Here is a 23,697-nt window from a genome sequence, read left to right as displayed (position 1 = left end):
CTAGAGCAGGAAAAGCATAATGTCCCAGCAAAACAATTTCTCTACTTGATATTATTTTTTGAAGTTTTTTTTCCCATATAAGCTATACTTCTAGGAAACAATACCTCTCTGTATACAACAACAGGGAAAGCATACAATGCAAACATAATTTTTCTATATTATAAGAGCATAAGCAAGCTTTCATCCCATAGCTAGATGGCTGATTGCATTATTACACAAATAAGTATATACAATTACATACACAAAATAGAGGACACATTATGGACTATATACTATAAGAGTAAAATACAAATCCAAAAGTAAATTATCCATTGTTATATCTTTATGGATGGTTACAGGAGAGGTCATACTGGATAAAGTCCAGTAGTCTAGTTGTCTAAGAGTACTCTAGAGCAGCCAATGGACCCTCTGTTGCCTTGATCCCCCTTCACTTCACTAAAACTGGAAATTTTTGTTAACCTAACAACCCAAGACCAAAAGGCCTTGGAGTTAGAAAAATGCACCAGATGACATAAAAAATTCCCAAAAGAAAATGGATGGGATATTTTCTTACATTTATTATTATTAACCATCGAGCACAAACATTCATATGGAACAAAAGGAGTGAGGTCCCTGCTCGCAAGAGCTTACAGTCTATGAGGAAAAATGGGGTGACACTAGGTAAAAAGCTTATCTAATGATTCAGCATTCTTCATAAGGGAATAGAACAAAATATAATATAGTAAATAGAATTGCTGTCGCATGACACAGTTATCAGCAGTCATCTTATAAACGGAGTCCAAGGTGAAAGGGACTGCAGAGAAGCCTGAAGAGATCCAGAGGAGACACTGAAAGTGCAGTCAGAGAGATAGGGAGAAAACCTAGAGTGTGCAGTGTCCTTTAGGCTAATGGAGCCTGTATCCTGAGGAAGTGCTGGTGATCCACAGTATCAAACGATGCCGAGAGATCCAAAAGAATGAGAAGAGATTAGTCACCTTTGGATTTAGCAGCGAGAAGATCACCTGAGACTTTAGTAAGAGCAGTTTCAGTGGAGCGCATAGAGTGGAAACCAGAATGTAGGAGGTCAAGGATTGAGTTAGCTGAGAGAAAACAGGAAGATCGATAATAGACCAGGTATTCCAGAAGTTTGGAGATGAAAGAGATTAGAAACGGGTCGGTAGTTAGCAGAAATGGATGGGTCCAGAGAAGGTTCCTTTAGTAATGGAGTAACAACAGATGCTTGAAAGATGAGGGAAGTACACCCAAAGAGAGAGAGAGAGAGGTTGAAGATTTTAGTTAGGCGAGAAGTGAGTGCATGAGATGTGAGGGGATGGGGTCCCAAGTGCAGGTAGTGGGGCGAGCAGAGGAGAGGAGCATGGACTTTTTCCTCTTTGACTGGCTCAAAGGAAGAAAGTGAACAAAGATAGGGTACCGGAGGGAAGGCGATTAGTGGGGGGAATGGATTGAGCAATTATTTCCTGTCGAATGCGGTCGAATGGTCAGATTTTCAGCCACAAGGTCTGTGACAGGTGGCTGCACCTTTAATGCTAGTAAGGAATGAAGAGTATTGAAGAGCCTTTTGGGGTTGTTAGAAAGAGAAGATATTAGATTCGTAAAATAGACCAGTTTAGCAAGATAAAGGGCACAGTTATAGGTTTTAAGAATAAATTCGAAGTGAAGAACGTCAGCGGAAGTGCCCGATTTTCTCCACATACATTCGGCACTCCTAGAGCACTGCCGAAGGAAACGGGTTTGTGGTGTATGGCATGGTTGCTTCATTTGTGTCGAAAGGCTCGAACTGACGGTGGTGCCATCTTATCCAGGGCGCTTTTGAGAATGTGATTATAATGATTAGTAGCCAGGTTAGGATGGAGAGGAGATGGAGAACAGTGATGGCTGCAGAGTTTCTGCAAGGTGGTGAATGCTAATGGCACATGAGTTCCGGTATGTGTGATAAATGGACATATTCTGTACAGTAGAAAAACTATATACAGTGAAAGAGAGAAGGTTACGGTCTGAAAGTGCAAAGTCAGTGTTAGAGACAGAAGTGAGTCAGGCAAAGACCAAGTCAAGGATCTTTCCCTCTTGGTGGGTGGGAAAATCAGAGAGTTATACAAGTCCTAGAGAGGTAGTAAGTGATAGAAGCTGAGAGGCTGAAGAGGAGATGGGGATGTTCATAGGAATGTTTAAGTCCCTCATGATTGGTTTCCTATGAGTGTGTCTGAACCGTGCCAGAGAGAAACTAATAAAGTGGCTGAACATTTGGCAACATGGACTGAAAATAGTCAGATGTGCTTGCTTATTTTATATAGAATTGATTTTATAACTCTTTAAAAGTCTTCAGTTCAACCAGTATATAATACTCAGCCATCATATGCCCTCTTTAAAATGAATAGGTAGGAAGGCTTAGCTGAGGAAGGGTGTAAAGAATGGCATTAAAGAAATATTATGCTTTCATATCTTTAAGCACAAAAGAACTAGATTAGTTCTACATTAGGACAATGTGGAAAATCCTGATTTACACATTATGAAGACACACTTTGTATCCATTACTTAATCCCCCCAACTCTTCTCATCAATAATTCTTTCAGGACTCCAAAGCAACATTAAATATAAACATTATATATTATACCAGAGTGCACCCTTCTGTTTCTTTTAAGATTTGCATTCTGTGCACTAGAGACCAGTCACGCACCAGGAGATAGAAGAAATAAATCAATACTTGCATAATGATACATTCTCACTAGGACCTATAATAACACATTTACTTTCTACAGGTCTTTTAAATTGAAATAAATGTCACTGACTTTTCACATCAGCAGTTTCATGAGTTTTAATGCAGACTGCCATAGAAAATACAGTAAAGAATATTAAAATTATTTCTATTGGAACTTAAACCCCTTAAATCACACTGAACTTGCTCATTGAAGCCTAAACCTACTCTATTAAGAAATAATCTTTCATATTTTAATATTCTATGGAAGCAAAAACTCTCCATTATCATATGTTGAATACCGTTTCTCACAAGTACAGATTTCCTGGTAGATTTAATGGCAAGAATGGTGCAGCTTTCAATGTATCTTTTCCACTCAAACAAACTTTGATGGAATGGCAAAATATCTCAATGGTCCTTAAGAGAGGGTTGGTGGTCATCATCTGCTGTACATTGGATCTGACACAACATTATGGCCTTCAAGATAACAGATGTCAACAGTCTCACATACAGATAAGTTCTAGAGCAGGAGAAGCAGACCACATTGCATATGAAAACACCAGCTCAACATCTCAGTCCACTGAGGTGCTGCTTGCTATGCAGGTGAACATTGTTATCCCTAAAGCAGGTTAAGGCTACATTCGCAAAAATGTATGCCCCAGGCAGGTATACAGGTGGCGTGCTTGAGACAAGGATGGGCGAGCAGCACTTTTCCCCAGCTTGCTCGTTGTGCTCACCATATCGAGTCCAGGTGTCATAGCCATCTATGGGGGATGTATATCTGGCCGTATTTGCAGCCTAACATACATTGCCCCGCCGATTGTGTAAATGGGACCTAATTCTTGAAAAACCTCCTGCAAGGCTTATTAGGTCTGAATAAAGAAAAGTTTGTCTGCTACAACCTTGCTTGAGTGCTTCTGCCAAACCACATTGATATGTAATTGGATGGGAACAGATTCAGTAGAACTTGTCATTTATTCATTTATTGAGGAGATTCATCAAGAGTTGGCCCATGGTGCGATGCATAATATAAACCCGGCCTCTCCCGCCATGCTGGATATATCTAGCGGCTCCAGCCTTTAGGTATATCTGCTGGCACATCTACTCCAAGTCTTGCTGCAGATATGTCCCAAAATGTTTGAAATTTATTTGTTTAGAAGCAATCATTCACTAATAAAGGATAGTCCCACCAGTGGTTTCTAGTTCTCTATAATATCTTGCACATGAAGAGTCATCGATCACCCCACTAGATAGTGATAGGCGTCAATCCATAATGGGACTACCCTAATGGCGTGATATGCCTTTAACCCCTTAATGATCTGGCCCTTTTTTTTTTCCTTTACATTTTTCACTCACCATTTTTCAAAAATCTATAACCTTTTTATTTTTACACGTAAAGAGCTCTGTGATGGCTTGATTTCTGCGTAACAAATTGCACTTCATAGTGATGGTATTGAATATTCCATGCCGTGTACTGGGAAGCAGGAAAAGAAATTTCAAATGCAGCGAAAATGGTGAAAAACCGCATTTGCGCCATGTTCTTGTGGGCTTGGATTTAAGGGCTTTCACTGTGCATCCTAAATGACATGTCTACTTTATTCTTTGGGGTGGTGCGATCACGGGAATAACCCATTTGTATAGGTTTTATAAAGTTTTCATACATTTACAAAAATTAAAACCTCCTGTACAAAAATATTTTTTTTTATTTTGCCATCTTCTGGCGCTCATTACTTTAACATAATTTGGTGTACAAAGCTGGGGGTGGTGTCATTTTTTGCAACTTTTGATGACCATTTCAATGCTATCATTTTTAGAACTGTATGGTCCTTTGATGACTTTTATTGAATTTTTTATATTTATCAAAATGGCAAAAAGGGCCATTTTCAACTTTGGGCACTATTTTCTGAAACCCAATGTCTTTAAAAAAAACACACAGTTGGCAAGAGTTCATTAACAACTATGATGATGTATGTTAAATGCAGGGGTGTAACTACAGTGGTAGCAGCCATAGCAGCCGCTATGGGGCCCACAGTGTCAGGGGGCCCTGTCATCCGACCTAACACTAAAGAATGAAGAATGTGCACCATTATATACATATTGGGGCAAATTTACTTACCCGGTCCATTCGCGTTCCAGCGGCGGCTTCTCCGCTCTGGATTCGGGTCCGGCCGGGATTTAATAAGGTAGTTCTTCCGCCGTCCACCAGGTGGCGCTGCTGCGCTGAAAGTAAACTCATCGCGCCGGAATGCACCGAGCTGGACCAGGTGAAGGTAAGCGGTCCTTATGCGACACATTTTCGGTTTTTAAATGCGGCGGTTTTTCCGAATACGTCGGGTTTTCGTTCGGCCACGCCCCCCGATTTCCGTCGCGCGCATGCCAGCGCCGATGCGCCACAATCCGATCGCGTGCGCCAAAATCCCGGGGCAATTTAAGTACAAGCGGCGCAAAACGGAAATATTCGGGTAACACGTCGGGAAAACGCGAATCGGGCCCTTAATAAATGACCCCCATTATTATGATGCACATTGTAGTATATATATTGTTTATGTGTGTGTATCTGTCTTATGTATATGCTGTATGTGTATATGGTGTGTTTAAATACAGTACATTATGTGTGTATGTAAGCTGTATGTCTGTATATGGCACTCTATGTGTGTATATGTTAGGTGTTCACTCACCGGCCACTTTATTAGGTACACCTGTCCAACTGCTCGTTAACACTTAATTTCTAATCAGCCAATCACATGGCGGCAACTCAGTGCATTTAGGCATGTAGACATGGTCACGACAATCTCCTGCAGTTCAAACCGAGCATCAGTATGGGGAAGAAAGGTGATTTGAGTGCCTTTGAACGTGGCATGGTTGTTGGTGCCAGAAGGGCTGGTCTGAGTATTTCAGAAACTGCTGATCTACTGGGATTTTCACGCACAACCATCTCTAGGGTTTACAGAGAATGGTCCGAAAAAGAAAAATCATCCAGTAAACGGCAGTTCTGTGGGCGGAAATGCCTTGTTGATGCCAGAGGTCAGAGGAGAATGGGCAGACTGGTTCAAGCTGATAGAAAGGCAACAGTGACTCAAATCGCCACCCGTTATAACCAAGGTAGGCAGAAGAGCATCTCTGAACGCACAGTACGTCGAACTTTGAGGCAGATGGGCTACAGCAGTAGAAGACCACACCGGGTGCCACTCCTTTCAGCTAAGAACAGGAAACTGAGGCTACAATTTGCACAAGCTCATCGAAATTGGACAGTAGAAGATTGGAAAAACGTTGCCTGGTCCGATGAGTCTCGACATTTGGATGGTAGGGTCAGAATTTGGCGTCAACAACATGAAAGCATGGATCCATCCTGCCTTGTATCAACGGTTCAGGCTGGTGGTGTCATGGTGTGGGGAATATTTTCTTGGCACTCTTTGGGCCCCTTGGTACCAATTGAGCATCGTTGCAACGCCACAGCCTACCTGAGTATTGTTGCTGACCATGTCCATCCCTTTATGACCACAATGTACCCAACATCTGATGGCTACTTTCAGCAGGATAATGCGCCATGTCATAAAGCTGGAATCATCTCAGACTGGTTTCTTGAACATGACAATGAGTTCACTGTACTCAAATGGCCTCCACAGTCACCAGATCTCAATCCAATAGAGCATCTTTGGGATGTGGTGGAACGGGAGATTCGCATCATGGATGTGCAGCCGAAAAATCTGCGGCAACTGTGTGATGCCATCATGTCAATATGGACCAAAATCTCTGAGGAATGCTTCTAGCACCTTGTTGAATCTATGCCACGAAGAATTGAGGCAGTTCTGAAGGCAAAAGGGGGTCCAACCCGTTACTAGCATGGTGTACCTAATAAAGTGGCCGGTGAGTGTATATGCTCTATTTGTGTGCAACAGTGTACAAATGTGTATGTATGAATGATGAACTGTATGCTTATGTATATAGGAATGTAATATAGCAGTGATGGCTAACCCATGGCACTGGTGCCAGAGGTGGCACTCAGAGCCCTTTCTGTGGGCACTCAGGCCATCACCAAAGAGGACTCCAGGTATTTTCCTGCAGTCCCAGACAGCCCAGGATTTTCTGTGCACAGAGGTATTTTAAAGTGACAGCTGTACCTAGGACTATTTTCTGCTTTATTGGTGTCCTCAGGTGCTGGTATCAATGAAAACTGTGACAGAACAGGGAGTATAAATCACAAATCAAATTTCTGTGTTGGCACTTTGCGATAAATAAGCGGGTCTTTGTTATAGTTTTGGCACTCGGTCTCTAAAAGGTTTGCCATCACTGTAATATAGTATGTATATTTTTAAGCCGGCAGGGGGTCCCCTTCAGAAATCTGCTATGGGGCCCTGCCTCTCCTAGTTATGCCACTGGTTAAATGTAAAAAAAAAAAAAAGATGCCATTTTTGATCTCCAAACCATGACTGGAGTGAACAAAACAGAAGGAGTTGCACCATTCAGTAATATGTTCTCACCCATTATGATTCACACCTGCTTTTGGCTTTGAAAATTGCATTGGAAAAACTCAATGGGGGTCATTTACTTACCCGGTCCTGTTACGATCCAGCGGCACGTTCTCCCACGAGGATTTGGATCTTCCGGGGATTCACTAAGGTCGTGCGCCCGATATTCACCAGGTGTCGCTGCTGCGCCGAGGTCTTCCAGAGTGTGTAAAAAACGCAGCAAACATATGCAACGCATCATGTGAACTCACCCTAAGGGTTTGTTGATACATTCAGTTTTTCAAGTGTCAAATGTCGCAGAAATGTCTCAAGCTTCAGCAAAATAACGAAAAGAAGTCTTCACACCTACATAAAATGACAATGCTACAAACAGTCCAGGCTCAATACACACGCCTTGACAAAATGTCTAGGCCAGCCAAGGAAATTCACATATATATCATACAATAGATGCATCCAGCAGCAATGCCAAATGTTCCTGAATATGAAGAGTCAAGCATAGAATCATCAGAGCACCCAAGTACAACTCATAAAGAAATCCTTAAGGGTGATGCAACAGGTGCCGCTTTGTCTGCGTTTGCAAACGCAAACAAAGCCGTACCCACCGGGACAGGCCGCTAACCAATCGCATGGGCGTTCATGTCGCCCCCATGCGATCAGGCCGTGGCCCGCCCCAGTGGTTGCGGCTTTGCCTGCGTTTGCATCCCTTAAGGGGATGTCACACATGGCGTTTTGAAAGTTTTTGGTCCGTTTTTTAAGCAATCCGTTAAAAAAACGCATCCATTTTTGACAGGTTTTCCGAATTTGCGCAATAAGAAATGGACAAAAAACGCACACATGCTTAAAAACTGACCAAAAACGGTTTCAAAACGCCATGTGTGGCATCACCCTTAGGCTGTTGCCACACGTAACACTTTGTCTGTGTTTGAAAACGCAAACAAAGCCGCACCCACCAGGGCGGGCCTTGGCCCGATCGCATCTGCGTTTCTATGGAAACGCCTGCGATCGGGAATGAGCCGCGGTGTTTTGCCGCAGCTGTTTTGCAGCTCGTTCCCGATCACAGGCGTTTCCATAGAAACGCCGATGAGATCGGGCCAAGGCCCGCCCCGTTGGGTGCGGCTTTGTCTGCATCTGCGTTTTCAAACGCAGACAAAACGGCACACGTTCAGTTTTTCAGATGCAGTTTTTGAAGCCAAAAGAAGGATCATAATGGGTCTGTGGTGCCACACGCACCGCAGACAAAGCGGTGCGTGTGGCACCGGCCTTAGGGTGATGTCTGACGTGGTGCTTTGGCTGCGCTTGCAATTTAACGCAAAACACCGGCGGCTCGTTCCCGATCGCAGGCGTTTCCATAGAAAACCCCGTTGGGCGCGACTTTGTCTGCGTTTGCGTTTGCAAGCACAGACAAAGCGCTATGTGTGGCGCCGGCCTTAGGGTGCGGTCACACGATGCATTTTGGTTGCGTTTTGAAACGCATTACAACAGCTGAGGAGAGGCGATTTGCCTAATTACATTACTATTAACATTTGCGTTTACACATATGTTAACAGTGTGTTTACATTGTGTTTTGTAAATGCAAATGTTAATAATGTAATTAGGCAAATCACCTTTCCTCAACTGTTGTACTGAGTTTCAAAACGCAGGGAAAATGCAACCAAAACGCACCCCGTGACCGTGCCTTAAAGGTGATGCCACATGTGGCGTATTGAACACGATTTTGGCCCTTTGGGCCGTTTTTAGTTAGTGCGTTTTCAGATCATTGCACAAATTCGGAAAACCGGACAAAACGCATGCATTTTTAAAAATGCATGCGTTTTTTACCATCTGAAGCACACTAACTAAAAACAGCCTAAAAATGCCATGTGTGACATCACCATAAGAGTGCAGTCACGCGTACCGCTTGTGTATAGGGATGGGCCTCAGCCGCATCGCATATGCGTTTCTATGACATCGCAAGCGTTCAGTAACCAGAACCTGTTGTCTTGTTTGGATTCTGGTTACTGATGGCAAGGATTTAATCAGAGAACACAGGTAGGGCATTTTGCAAAAGGCTTCTTTAAAGTAATCAAACAAAACATCTAAATATTAAGAAAAATTTATCAGAATATTTTTCCTACCTCATTGTTCCACTGCTTCTGAAGCTGTAAACTGGCCATGTACGTACAAGGTGACATGGCAGAATCCCAGCTACATTTACCTGGACAAATTGCCATTTTTCTATATTAACAGCCTGAAAGTAAATCACCAACTTGTTTTCTGAACAAGAAACAATATTTTAAGTTCCATCGTTATCGAAACTCCCAACTGGTTTCAACAGTTTTAACTTGCAGCAACACTTTTGTCTTTTCCACCTATCACTTCTCCACCTGGGACCAAGTAATAGGTCAGTGCTACAATTGGTTACCCAAAACACATGACTCTGGGTTATTTGCATTCCAAATGTTATTCCAGCAGGAAGCCTGGGGCACACTACCAAATACTACACAGTAATCCTATGTGATGTATAAATGTTTTATTCGGGTCAAACTACACTATGATTTATTGCTGCAAACTTTTGCCAAATTTCTATAGATTAATCTGATTTTGTAAACAATCTTGCGGTGACCAGAGTCATCATAAACAATAATCCGCAACATGTTATCGTAAGGTCTTTTGCACAATATGCATGTCATACATAGATTTGGAGACTGTAAATGGGATTTAACCAGATTCAAACCTACACTTGAAAAAAATGTAGCATGAACTAATTAACATTCGCAGGATATCACCGAGGGCACCCTCACTCTATGGGGCATATTTACTTACCCATCCTGCGCGATCCCGAAAGTGCATTGTCTGACCGGAATGCACATCTGTTCACTAAGATCGTGCGCCCGATATCCTGCATCTGTCGCTTCCCCGCTCAGGTTTCCGGAGTTTACCATCTTCTTCCCGATGCATGTAAGTGCATAGCTTGCGACACAAATTCAAATGCTAAATCCCACGCTCAGTCCGAATCCGTCGGATCGTCCGATGGCCCTCCCCCTGATTTGTGTCGCATGAAAGCCAGCACTAAAATCCGATCGCGTGCGTGACAATAACCTTTTAAATGCGTCACAAAACGGTAATCGGCAGAATATCCAACATTTGTGCGGTCCGCAGACCCTTAGTAAATTAGCCCCTATGCGTTTTTGACACATTCCAAAGGCTTCAGCCTTGATCACATGCTGAGGTTACATTACGTTTTAGCAGATGCAGTGGAAACGCAATGTAACCTTAGCATGTGGTTAAGGTTGAAGCCTTTTGAATCAAATCAAAAAAACGTGGCGCAACACATCGTGTGAACGCCCTTATTTACAATGCTCTGTCTCTGCACCCAGCCTATTTAGGCTGTTCCTGAATATTTTTTTTACTATTATTTACATGCTACTATTACATTTTTCATTTGTCCAGCAAAGTTCAGTGTGGCTCTGTTCCTCCTGATATATCTTTAGATAATTTGTGGTAAAAAGTTGCACATCTAAAGTTTACACAAATAAACTCCACTTCAGAGCAACAGATTAGAAGGGAATGCAGAAAACTTTTGTAATTTTTTTCAAAAAGTCGCAAATAAACCCAAGAGACTCAGGTGCCAGATTTTTCACCCTCTAATGCCATCTTCACAAATGGCATATCTGATGCATTTCTGTAGTTTTTCTGACGTGTTTGTTACATTTTCATTGTGTTTTGAAAAGTATTTCAAACACTTTGGGAAAAAATGCAGCAAAAAGATCTGAAAAAAGGATTTTTTTCAAAAACTCAATGTGCACAATGCTGGAGGTCGGTCACACACATGGCATTTCTTTGTGAATTTTTACATAGCATTTTTGCATCCTTGTAATATACTTCAATTTTGCATATTGGTTTTTTAAATGGGTTTATGGATAAAGTGTCTTAACTTTTTGTGTCCGCGTTTATAAGGTCCGTTGAATGCACAAACCACAGGAAGAACAAGGTCACTCCATTAATTCCAAGAGACTCAGGATGTATTCAGTTAGAGAACATCAGGCATTATCTGTGATGCAACTGAACTTTGTTTCCATTTTGCAGTTTCTGCTTAAAAATGTATGGATAATTGATTTTAATGAACTTGCAAAAATGTGTGTTAGTATCCTTTTTTACATCTACCAATAGGCCTTTTATTAGGATTTTTCATATTGGCGTTGTGTTTCATGTCTGTGGGTCAGTGATTTCCACGGATGCCTCAAAAGCCATTGAATTCTATGGGTGTTTTCACATTGACCCACTATAACATCAAAGAGTGCACTCTTTTTACACTGATGATTTCATAGATGACGACAGAACCTGTTCTGTTAAACGCGGATATGTGTAGAAATGCCCCAAAAGAGTGGAGAGGGTGTCGACAATAATTTACATTGGCGTCACTGATCATTTTGCCCTTCTTTTCATCCGTCAGTGTTCACTTTCGATCTGTCAATAATCCATCAGTATTGCTAAAGCCAAAAACAAACAGGAATTGATCCAAAGCAGAGATGACCAGTAAATGGAATATTTGCATGTCCTCTGTGCTCTGTATCCACTCCTGCTTTTGGTTATCAATACTGAAGCTTTTTATTCCTCCTGACAGATGAATTGAAGGGGGAAACTAAACATAGTGGTAATTTTATAGAGCGATGAAGGGTGAAAACAGCATTATGGAAATCACAGGGTGTTCCAGGGAGACAGCGGTCAGTTGGCAGCAGCATGAGTAGGCTGCAGAGAGGCACAATGACAAATTCTGGTGGTCGCAGCAACAAGTGGTAAAATGGCGGAGGTTTCGGCAGCAGCAACAGCAGGAGGTCAGAGCAAAAATCACTCCAGCAACTATGTTAATTTGACACGGATTTCTTGATATCAACTTTAACAACAAAAAAGACTTGAAGTTTGGGGAATACAGAACCCCAAAAACTGACACCCTGGACATTGAGCAAAAATCACTCCATCAACTATGTTGATTTGACATGGATTTCTTGATATCTACTTAAGCAACAAAAAAGAATTGAAATTTGGGAAATGCAGAACCCCAAAAACTGACTTTGAGAAAAAATCACTCCACCAACTATGTGGATTTGACATGGATTTCTTAATATCTACTTTAGCAACAAAAAAAAGAATTGAAATTTGGGGAATACAGAACCCCAAAAACTGACACCCTGAACTTTGAGAAAAAATCACTTTAGCAACTATGTTGATTTAACACGTATTTCTTTTTTAAATCAGGTAACGTTTATTAAAAGACAGTAATAAATGACAATGACATGTTTGTGCAATTATTGTCTAATAATATTACATCAATTGTACAGGAAATAATTGTTCCCACAAAACAAGAACAACCCACTGCCCCGCCCCCCCTTCTCATCCCTACGATCCGGCCCTTCGTACATCAATTACATTAAACCTGCTTTTTATTCTTTTTATTTCAGTATCACCTTCACCCACTTATGCCTAGACATATGATGTCTAAAGTCCCATTAATCCACCAGGTCTAGCTCTCATCCAACAACGCATCAATTCCTCAGACGCTATCCCTTGACAGTCTACCCATTTCTTCCACTGTTTCTGAAACTTAGCTACCACCTTTCTCTTCACATATACTCTCAGTTCCATACGAATAGTATTATTCAATATACCCTTTACCTCACCTATTACTGGAGGGGACTCATCTAACCAATGGCTTGCTATTGATTTCCGTGCTTGATACAGAATTATTGCCACCGCCAACTGTTCCTTCTGAGGGACCTCCAGTTGACCTACGCAACCAAGCACACACACCTTGGGTTCACTCGGGACCTGCACCTCAAATACCTCATAAATAAGTCTGCGCACATCCTCCCATAACCAAGACCAGAACATGTGCATCGCATCAGTCTCATCCGCTCCACATCTTGGGCAACATGCATCTCCACGCACCCCCATCCGTCTGAGCACCAATGGTGTCCGATATACTCTGTGTACGAGAAACAGTTGTGATCTTCTCTGGGCCACATTTAGTGACAATACACTGGGGGACGCCACCACATCCTCCCACTCCTCATCCTATATGGGTCCCACATCGCCCTCCCATTTTTCCCGGACAACAGCCATCGGATCTCCCAAGATCTTATCCAGGATTTCCCTATATAGTATAGATATCAGGCCCCTCATGGATGCGGCTTTAAACACACCTGTCATTACCCCTAGAGATGAGAACACAGCCGCCTCCTGCTCAAACTGTGTCTGCAAGGCGTGCCTAATTTGCAAGTATTGAAAGAACACAGACTGCGGCATGTCAAATTCGTCCTTCAATGCCTGAAAGGTTTTCAGGACACCATCCTCATACAGCTGTTTCAAACATCGTACCCCCTTCCTGTGGCATACCTGCATGCCCTCCAACATATATACTTCCCCTAAATAGGGGTTATCCCACAGTGGAGTGTATTGAGTCCATGGTCCTATCCCCAACAGCTTTCTATACATACCCCAAACTTTTTGTATGAGTGCGAAGGTGGGATGATGCCTTGCTATTCTTCTCCAACATCGCAAGCAGTGACAGTCGTCCACCAAAAAGCCTCAACACCCTTGGACACCATGTTCCCTCCTCTGGTACTGCCCACCCACCAAACTGTTGGCACTGTGCAGCCACAAAGTACGCCCATACATTTGGGATGGCCAACCCCCCTTTATCTTTAGGTAGCTGCAATTTTTCCAAACGAATCCTGGGAACCCCTCTTTTACAAAGTAGGTCCCTAAACAGAATGTGCATCTTCCGAAACCACAACTTTGGGATCCAGACCGGTGCGTTGTATAATACATATAACAACTGGGGCAACAATATCATTTTAATCAAGTTAGCACGTCCCATCGATAAACTCAGAGACATTTCTAGATATCTTTAGACCTAAATATTTAAAAGTATCTACCACAGGAATGTCCTCGTTCTGTACCTGGGAGTAACCTGTGGGGGACAGTGGCATTACCGCAGATTTAGACCAATTAATTCGTAGCCCAGAATAGTCTCCAAACCCAGTAATGATACTTATTGCTACAGGAAGAGACCTCTGTATGTTTGAAAGAAACAATAACATATCATCCGCATATAGAGCGACTCTTTCCTCCCCCCCTCTATACCGGAATCCCTGCAATTCGGAGTTCTGTCGTAACAAGCATGCCAACGGTTTGATAGCCAAAGCGAATAGCAACGGCGACAGCGGGCATCCTTGCCTCGCGCCCCTCTCTAAACTGAATTTACGTGAAGTCAACCCATTCACCCTTAAATTCGCCAGTGGTGTCTTATATAGAAGCTGGATCCACCAAATAAAATTAGGCCCAACCCCCAATTTTCTCAACACGGCCCAAAGATAACCCCACTCAATGCTCTCAAAGGCCTTAGCAGCGTCTAAAGAGACCACTGCCGCCTCCTCCGGATCTTCCTCATTGGCCTGCAAATTTAAATACAATCTCCTGATATTTATCGGCGTGGACTTAGAAGGGATAAAACCAGATTGGTCCCTATGTACCACCGTACCAACCACTGATCCCAACCTTGTGGCCAGGATTTTAGCTAATATTTTGACGTCAGATGTGAGAAGAGAAATAGGTCTGTACGAATCTGGCTATTGCGCATCCTTCCCTTCTTTAAGCAAAAGAACGATGCTAGCCTCATAACAGGAGGAGGGCAAACGGCCACTGTCGTAGCTTTTCTTCCTTCAAAGTTTCCCACCATAATGGTAGAAGAACATCACTATACTCCTTATACACCTTTATTGGGATCCCATCCCCCCCCATTTGCCATAATGGCTACCCCCTCCTCCACCTCCTCTAGAGTTATTGGGGCATCCAACCTATCCATGTCTTCCATAGCTAAAATGGGCATATTTATCTTCCTTAGAAACTCTTCCAGCTCCTCCAAATCGTAGGTCACCCTAGACGTATACAGGGTTTTGTAAAAGGCCTCAAAAAGGCCTACTATCCCCCTATTATCTTCCACCAGGTCCCCATTCACTCCCCGTACTCCATACACATAAGAGCGCTCTTTCCAGGCCTGAGCCATTCGAGCTAGCAATCTTCCCGTCTGCTCCCCCACCGCATAGAATTGCTCTTTTAAAAACATCCTCTTGTTATCCGCTTGCTCTAACTGATGTTTATTTAACTGTTTCTGTGCCTCAACCCACTGCTTCTCGGAATCTTGCGTATTATGACAAATATGATACTCCTCACATTCCACTACCCTGGCCTGTAGATCTAATCCAATCTGCCTGGATCTATTTTTGACCTTCTTAATCTCGCCCTTGAAAATTTCCTGCAACTGCATCTTCATTGCGTCCCACAAAATCATTTTAGACGCCGACTCCTGATTGAATTCAAGGAACTGCCGCAGTCTTTCTTTCGCACTCACCCCATCAATCAGTTGCAACCAGAACACATTCAGGCGCCTATTCAGTCTGCGGTCCCCCTCCATCTCACCACATTGAATAGTACCCAACATTGGAGAGTGGTCCGACAACCTCCGTGGCAGATAGGAAATATCCTGGACTCTGGGCAACATAATTGAAGAGCCCAGCATCATGTCAATGCGAGACAAAGATCCATAAGTGGAGGAAACACAGGAGTATTGACGTATCCCTATGTTGCGTTCCCTCCAGGCGGGACATACAGGACCACCAACACACAATCCCACCTATATAACCTGCAGTGAACCCCAACATAACGATCCTCCGGGTCCGAAAAAGAAGCATGACACACAAATGTAGGAGGTATGATAGGAATGGAAACTATGTCCAACCCACGCTCTATGAAGCATCTGCACTGTCTCCTTCGTAAGATGCGTCTCCTGCAACCCAACAACTGAAGCCGAGTGTTCCTTAATACAATTAAACATTGCTTGATGCTTCCTAGCATTACCTAAACCCCGGATATTCCAGGACATACACTTAACCGATTCCACCATGTTGATTTGAATTAAAGAGCGTAGCTCTCACCACCCAGAATAACCAATATAACCATGAGGACCAGTATCTCCCGGGCCGGATCTCCCTCCCCCCTCCCCCCACCCAACCTAGTAAACATTAAACCTCCCCTCCATAGAGGGTTAGGGCTATCAGATAGCCTTCTATCGAGCAGTGCAGAGTATCTGCTGTTACAGCGCGGCTCACTAAAGTTGGGAGAAATAACGACTCCCCTGAGGCTGCGGACGACCGGCATCCTTCGCACTGCCACAGCACCACTCAGAGCACAGAATAGACTCAATAAACGTATAACCATCTGCATTACAACACAACTGCTTGCTGTCTCCTCCGCCGCTACCACACAGCAGTATTCAACCCTGCATTTTTGTAGCTATACCCTCATATATGTTATTAAGGGTACCCTTTCCCAGTACCCCCACTGACATACAAGTATATACATGTCAACCACCCTCATTGTACAGCACTGACATTTAACCTGCAGAAAAAGGGAAACAAATAAGCAGATAGGGAAAAAGCAAAAACAAGGGGGAAAAGGAGGAGAAAGAAAAACGTCTCAATAGTGACATCACTCTACTCCAGGCGCATTTTGGTGCCCCCACAGCCGCACCTCGTTGGCATCCAACCACTGCAGGGCAGCTCTCGGGTTGTCGAAAAACTGAGAGGAGCCCAAAGCTACTACCCTCAGGCGAGCCGGGTACATCATAGAATATGAAACTTCCAGAGCACGTAGACGTCGTTTGATGTCTTGAAACTGTAGTCTCCTCTTTTGGACCTCTGCTGAAAAGTCCTGGAAAAATGCAATATGCACTCCATTGATAGTTATATCATTACGGCTTCTTGCTAGGCGTAATATGCGGCCCCGGTCCTTGTAATGTAGCAATTTCACGAGCACCGGACGTGGGGGCCTCCCAGGCGGACCCGGTCTAGTAGGCACCCGGTGTGCCCTCTCCACCGCAAATAAAGGAGTTAGGTTATCTCTACCGAAGACTTCTAGTAACCATTTTTCAAAATAATCATCAGGAGTTTGCCCTTCTATCTTCTCCGGGACCCCAATTATTCTAACATTATTTCGGCGTAACCGATTTTCAAGATCGTCGGCCTTAGCATGCAACTGTAGCACAGCGTGGGATTGATCTCTCATCTCTTGGCGCATCGGAGGTAATGCTGTTTCAACCTCCCTCACTCTGGATTCCACCGCAGTCGTTCTTTCAGCCACCTTGTGCAGGTCATGTCTCACCTGCAGAATGTCCTCTTTCAAACCTCCCATCTGCCCGGTGAGCTTTACAAGTGTGGCAGCATTAGATTGTACTGCACGCAGCACATCTGCCAATCTGCACATCTGCCAATGTGGGCTCCCCTTCCTCCTGGGACTCCTGGGTTTGCACACTGTCCAGACATTCTCTCCCCTCAGTATCACTATCTTCCTCCTCTCCGGACTGCATGTCGCTCAAAACCGCATACCTGGACCCTGGTGAGGCTGCTGATGACTGCTGCCGGTCCTCCAGGTGGCCTGCTGCTTCCTTCCCCCTCCTGATGCTTCAGCATGGGCAAAGCTGCCTAATTTAGCAGCAGTATCCGGTCGCAGAGGCTTGGCCGCGCGGCTGCCTGCCGCATGGCGGCCGCCATCTTGTAAGTCACGATCTGTCTGCTTGTCTCCAGCTCGCAGGCATTTGGGGCCCGTCATACTCTGTCGCCCGGTGGAGGATCGTATCCCCGGTGTCTGGGAGGGTAATTCTGCCAATCTCGGATGTCCACTGACGGGTAAATGGATACTTAGCAGGATACGAGCGGCGGAGCTCAGGCACCCTGCGTCCTCTTACATTCGCAGCTAGGCCACGCACCTAACACGTATTTCTTAATGTCAATTTCTGCCCTACTCCTTCCCTCCCCCCCTCCCTCCATGTCTTTTTCCCGTTTTTGTCTTTGTCTTGTTACTTTTTTCTTCATAGTTTTTTATTATGTTATAGAAAGGCTTACTGTGCATGAGTATATTTTGTAAGAATGTTCGCTAGGACACGTTAGTCCGACTTGTGAATGGGAAAACGTCTACCCCCCATGGGGCGAACCAGAGGGCTTGGAGCCAGAAGTATGGGTGGATGAGCGGCTCCTAAGGAGGGGTCCACCCAACCTGTTTTGGTTCCCACTATTATCACACATGTACAATTAACAATAATAATATATTGCTCTGTATTGTATGCAAAAAAGTTTTTTTTTCCTTTTTTTATTAACAATTATTCAATACAAAATACATTCATAAGAAAAACATCTATTTTGCTTTTCCCTTTTTCTTTTCCCTCCCTCTTTTCCCCCGACTCCCCCCGCAAATAAATAGACAATTTTCCACAAATAGCCTATTATATACAACATCCACAAAAAAAGAAAAAAAGAAAATGTACCAGAATACAACTATAAAGGCCTGAAACCAACAAACCAAGCCCCCAGCCCACCCCGGACCCACCGACCGCAAGAAGAAGAAAAAAGAGAGAGAGAAAAAAAAACAAATACATAACTTATAAATCTTGAAAATCAGCACATGCAGTGTGAAATGACAGGATTGCAAATGGCCATCTGTTTTTATAGGGTTGTCCCATCATAAAAGCCTGCTGGTCGTTGATTGGCTTACATGTCTGCACATGTGATCGAGGGGACAATTATGGCACTGTATCCAAAATAAAATACAGTTGGCTGGCAAATGATGGCTGGTTGACTATTGGCTGACTGACAGAATGCACCTCCCACTGGTTCTAGTCTCCCTTGATAATGCACGTAATTTCGGCAGTATACGCTTCATAACTGTATGCAAAACATATTTTATACGCTTTCATAGACTTCTATGGGACATATGGAACGGAAATACATGAGAAAAAAAAGGGCTGCCGTATATACGCGCAGTGTTACGTGTGTACAGCTGGTGGAAGTAACCTAGAAAACAACAAAAACAAGCGATAAGTGCCCCTTTGACATTTAACTGGCAATGGGAAATTTTTTTCTTAACCCCTAGGCGCACCACGACGTTATACTACGTCCCCGGGGCTAGATGCTTAGCGCACCGGGACGTAGTATAACGTCCAGCCGGTACCAGAAGCAGCAACTGTCAGCTGTCTATCACAGCTGACACCGCGCTGTAACACCCGCGATCGGAGCCGACTCCGATCGCGGGTGTTAACCCCTTACACGTCACGGTCAAGCATGACCGTGGCGTGTAAGGGGGTTACTGCTGTGGATCGGATCCCCCGTGCCACTTACCGGGGGATCCGATCCTCTTCTGGGCAGCTCCCAGGACTGGCATGTGCCCCGGAGCTGCCCGGTCTCCCTGGCAGTCAGACCCCTTCCGCGTCTGACTGTAAACTGTCTGAGCATGAGAAAGCTTGCTCAGACAGTTTACAATGCTCTACAATAAAATAGTATTGTAGAGCAGTGTATTGAACTTACACTTACACTGCACATTAGAATAAATAAAAAAATAAATACATAAAAATATAAGCCCCTAAAATGTCACTTTCCCATAAAAAATAATAAAGTATAAAAAACATAAAAACACAAAAAAAACCCTGCATATTTGGTATTGCCGCGTCCGTAACAATCTGCATAATAAAACAGAATTGTTACTGGACCCGCGCGGTAAACGCCGGAGGAAAAAAATGCAAAAAACTTTCCGAAAAAAGATAATTTTTTATTAATACCCTATAAAAAATGCTCTAAAAAGTGATTTAAAAAATTTTATGCACTCTAAAATAAGCCCACTAAAAAGAACAACTATTCTCGCAATAAACAAGCCCCTAACCAGATTTGTCAGCCAAAAAATAAAAAAGTTATGCATATAAAAAGATGGTGATGCTAAAATGAATAAGATTTTCTCCAAATTAGTTTTTATTCAGTACAATTGAATAAAATACACAAAACCCCCACATATTTGGTATCCCTGTGTCCATAACAATCTGTATAATAAAACAGAATCATTATTAGATCCGCAAAGTGAACCCCGTAAAAAACCACCTAAAAAAACTCTCTGAAAAGAAGATGATTTTTTATTAATGCCTTTTAAAAATGCTCTAAAAAGTGATTTTAAAAGTTACACAATCTAAAATAAGACCACTAAAAAGAGCTATCATTCTTGCAAAAAATAAGCCCTTAAACAGATTTGTGAGGTGAAAAATAAAAAAGTTATGCATAAAAATTAACAACAATTTTGCCAAATTACTTTTTATTCAGTAAAAATGGGAAGTAAATGAAGTATTTTCGTAATCGTGGTGACCCATAGAATAAAAATAATATACTATTTTCATGGTATGGTTAACGGCCAAAAAAAAATAAATTTTCCTAAAAATTGATGATTTTCATTTCCTCCACCAACAAAGAGTTAATTAAATCTCACCAATTAGCTATAGATGCCCCAAAATTATGTACCAGAAAAGTGCATCTCATGTGGCAAAAGAAATAAGCCCCTATAGGTCCTCAATAAAAAAAAGAAAAAAATTATAGCCTGTACAATGTGACATAGCAAATCTGATTTGGATGGCGCCTCCTTCCCTTCTATGCCCGGCCGTGCGTCCATTGTAAATGTTTAATTTTACAACCAAAATGAGTGTATTGTGAAAAAATATTACAATTTGCAGACTGCACCTCCATTTTGTTTTAACCCCTATAAAACACGTAAAGGGTTAACAAACTTCTTAAAAGTGGTTTTTCATACGTTGAGGGGTGTAGTTTCCACAATGGGGTAATTTATGAGTCTCGCAATTATTTAGGCCTCTCAGTGTCAATTAGAAGTTGAGCAGGTCCATCTAAATACAGGTTTTGGCGATTTTACAAAAAATTGGAAAAATGGCACCCAAATTCTGAGCCTCATAACATTCTAGTAAAATATGTGGAATCTTAAAAAACCATGCCAACATAAAGCAGACATTTGGGAAATGTAAGTTATGAATTTATTTGGGTGCTTTGAATATCTGCATCAATAGTAGAGAATTTAGAACGTTGAAAATAAAGAATTTTTCCAAATTTTTGCCAAATTTAGTTTTTTTTCATAACTAAACGCAAAAGATTTCATCCAAATTTTTAAACTAATTTGAAGTACTATGTGTCACGAGAAAACAATCTCAAAATCCCCTGGATATCTCATAGCGTTCCCACGCTATAACCACTTATAGTGACACAGGCCAGATTTGAAAAATGGGGCCGCGTCCTTTAGGCCAAAAGATGCTGAGTCCCGTAGGGGTTAATTGGGAAAAATGTTGCTATATTTAAACTAAATAGAAATAATTTAAGTGTTTTAAATAAATAATGGATTAATACAAAAGGATTGATGTCAAAGGCATTTTATTGCAGTCCGTACAATACATTCCTTAGCAACAGGGAGGTTAATCAGACATTTTATTTCTCATAAATGCCAACTCGTTCCAGCCCATGCCAATTTATTGTTGATGAAAAACCTGTTAGGTGCAAATATTCTGTCAGCCTATGACTGTCCCCTGTTGAAGAGTCTATTAGTAAGGCATCTCTCTTTCACTAATGAACATAGTAAAGCAGCTTGTTCTAACTGCCACAGAAACTAAAAATTACATTTCATATAAAATTCATTTAAATGATGAGATGATTATATTAAAACATTATGGCCGTGTTCTAAAAGTGTTGAATTGATTAAAATTTCTCCCCGAGAGTAGATAATGAATGGAGGATTGAAAAGGCCCTCACTTATATTCGTCCCCTATTAGCACACAAAGAGAAAATAAATGAAAATTGCATGTGTGATTTTTTTTTTCATGCTTACTATGAAATTACAATGAAAGATGCTTTGCCTGTCCATTACAGCACTCAAATGTCTTTGACATAAGGTCAATACGATTGTATTCTTTTAATCCATCCATTAAAATAAAACTACTTTTAATGGTCCACATGATGGGAGATGAATGAGTGATGTAATTTATAACAGCAGGAAAGCTTAAAGAGAACCCGTCAGGCAAAATAACCCCCTAATCTAAATATATTTTCATAAACTGCCATTAGAAAGCATTGCCTCTATCCCTTCATTGTCCCTTTACATGCCTGTAAGCCTAAGCAATGAGGTCCTAAATCTGTAGGCAAATGACCTGTGAGATGTCCAATGAGTCATTATCATATTCAAGCTGTCCAGCTTATTCATGAGTGGGAGGTACAGCCACACCCCCAGTGCTTGACTGACAGCCTCTATAATGATGTGAGGTATAATGGTGTAATGGCTCCTCCATGTGCTTCCTGGTGCTTGCAACCACGCCCCCTGCAGCCTGTGTGTATGAGATACTTCTATACACATGACTGACAGCCTGTATAATGGTGTGAGGTATAATGGTGTAATGTCTCCTCCATGTGCTTCCTGGTTCTGGCGCCCCCTGTAGCCTGTGTGTGTGTATTGGAGAGATACAACAGCTACAGGCAGCTATGTTATAGCAGTACATGTCAGGTACTTGTGTAGCTGATATCTGTGTCTCACACATTTGTATGAGGAGGGAGAGCATGTCAGCAGATAAAGCACAGGCATTAGCAATGCTTTACTATACATTACACACAGACATGAGAAGGGGGAGGAGAGGGGAGGGGTAATGGGGGTGGCATCCTTGTGAGCTGTTCCAACAGAAGTGGTACGTAGTATACTGGGGATGATAGTGTAGACCTCCTTCCCCCTTCACCAATCTTGTTCAAACTAGTAAGTACATAGAGGAGGAGAAAACAATTTTAAAACTTAGCTTTTAATATAATCCAAAATCATAAAAAGTGAAAAATGGTGATAATATTAAGCAGTGAGATAGTAGCCCTCACAGGGCTGTGCCAGTCAGCATAAAACACCTTGAAATATTTGTATGCTAGACTTAAATGTCCAGATGGTTCTCAAACTTGAGTAGTTTGCTGTGTGCCTATTCCGTTTTGACAAACAGCTGCTGAGAAGGTATTAGACGTTTCAGATTCTCCAAGTTGGATATTGATCAATAAAGAGAACCGAAATACCAACAGTAGAAATGGAGAGGGAGACACCAACAGACGGTGAGAGGTAAGTATAAAAGAGAGAGGTATTGAGATGTGCAGAAGCAGAGGGAGGGGAAGGGAAATGAACCTTGAGATGATCTTAGTCTTAAATGTCCCTAATGGGGAGACGAGGAGAGGATCTATATGCACCCTGAGGCCTCAACACGTGATCGCAACCCTATGAAGCTACGACCCCGTCTGGAACCTCAACCTGTGTTCTCGGCCGTCTAGCCCTGCACTAGAGAGGGAGGAGCAGTAGACAAATTAGAGAGATATCGTTAACTTAAGTGTAAGTTTACACGTGAGAGATACCAACACCGTGGTTAGAAAAGTATATGATAGGTTTAACTTTTATGTGGTCAGGACCCTACATGACATGTTTCGCCTATATATTATAGGCTCATCAGGGGTACAAGAGACCTAATCGACAGTTTAGTAATCAATAGGTGCTAGAAAATTAAGGTAGTGTAGTATCTGTGTTATTCCAAAGGAAGAGCTTACCGCCAAGGGATGATAAGAAGATATCAAATGGTTTATAATAGTCACAGTAACCCGTGTTGTACATATATGGGATACC

The 23,697-nt window shown here is 42.5% G+C and overlaps 1 protein-coding gene across 2 annotated transcripts in view; it reads right to left on the bottom strand.

Annotated features, from left to right (window-relative positions):
* The window catches only part of OCA2 (OCA2 melanosomal transmembrane protein), a 192,167-nt gene that overhangs the window by 146,592 nt on the left and 21,878 nt on the right, over nt 1–23,697 (bottom strand). The window contains exon 1 of one of the 2 annotated variants that reach the window (XM_072135686.1): nt 9,276–9,552. The exons of the other annotated variant lie outside the window; for it this stretch is intronic. Within the exon in view, the coding sequence (XP_071991787.1) occupies nt 9,276–9,371 (96 nt within the window). The 5' untranslated portion in view covers nt 9,372–9,552. Of the gene's footprint in view, nt 1–9,275; nt 9,553–23,697 lie in introns of those variants that run through there. 2 annotated transcript variants of the gene reach the window in all.

This window comes from Engystomops pustulosus, chromosome 2 (genome assembly GCF_040894005.1).
Source record: "Engystomops pustulosus chromosome 2, aEngPut4.maternal, whole genome shotgun sequence".
Taxonomy (NCBI): Eukaryota; Metazoa; Chordata; class Amphibia; order Anura; family Leptodactylidae; genus Engystomops; species Engystomops pustulosus.
The sequence above is the reverse complement of the archived record's forward strand: the minus strand, read 5'-3'. Positions and strand labels throughout refer to the sequence as shown.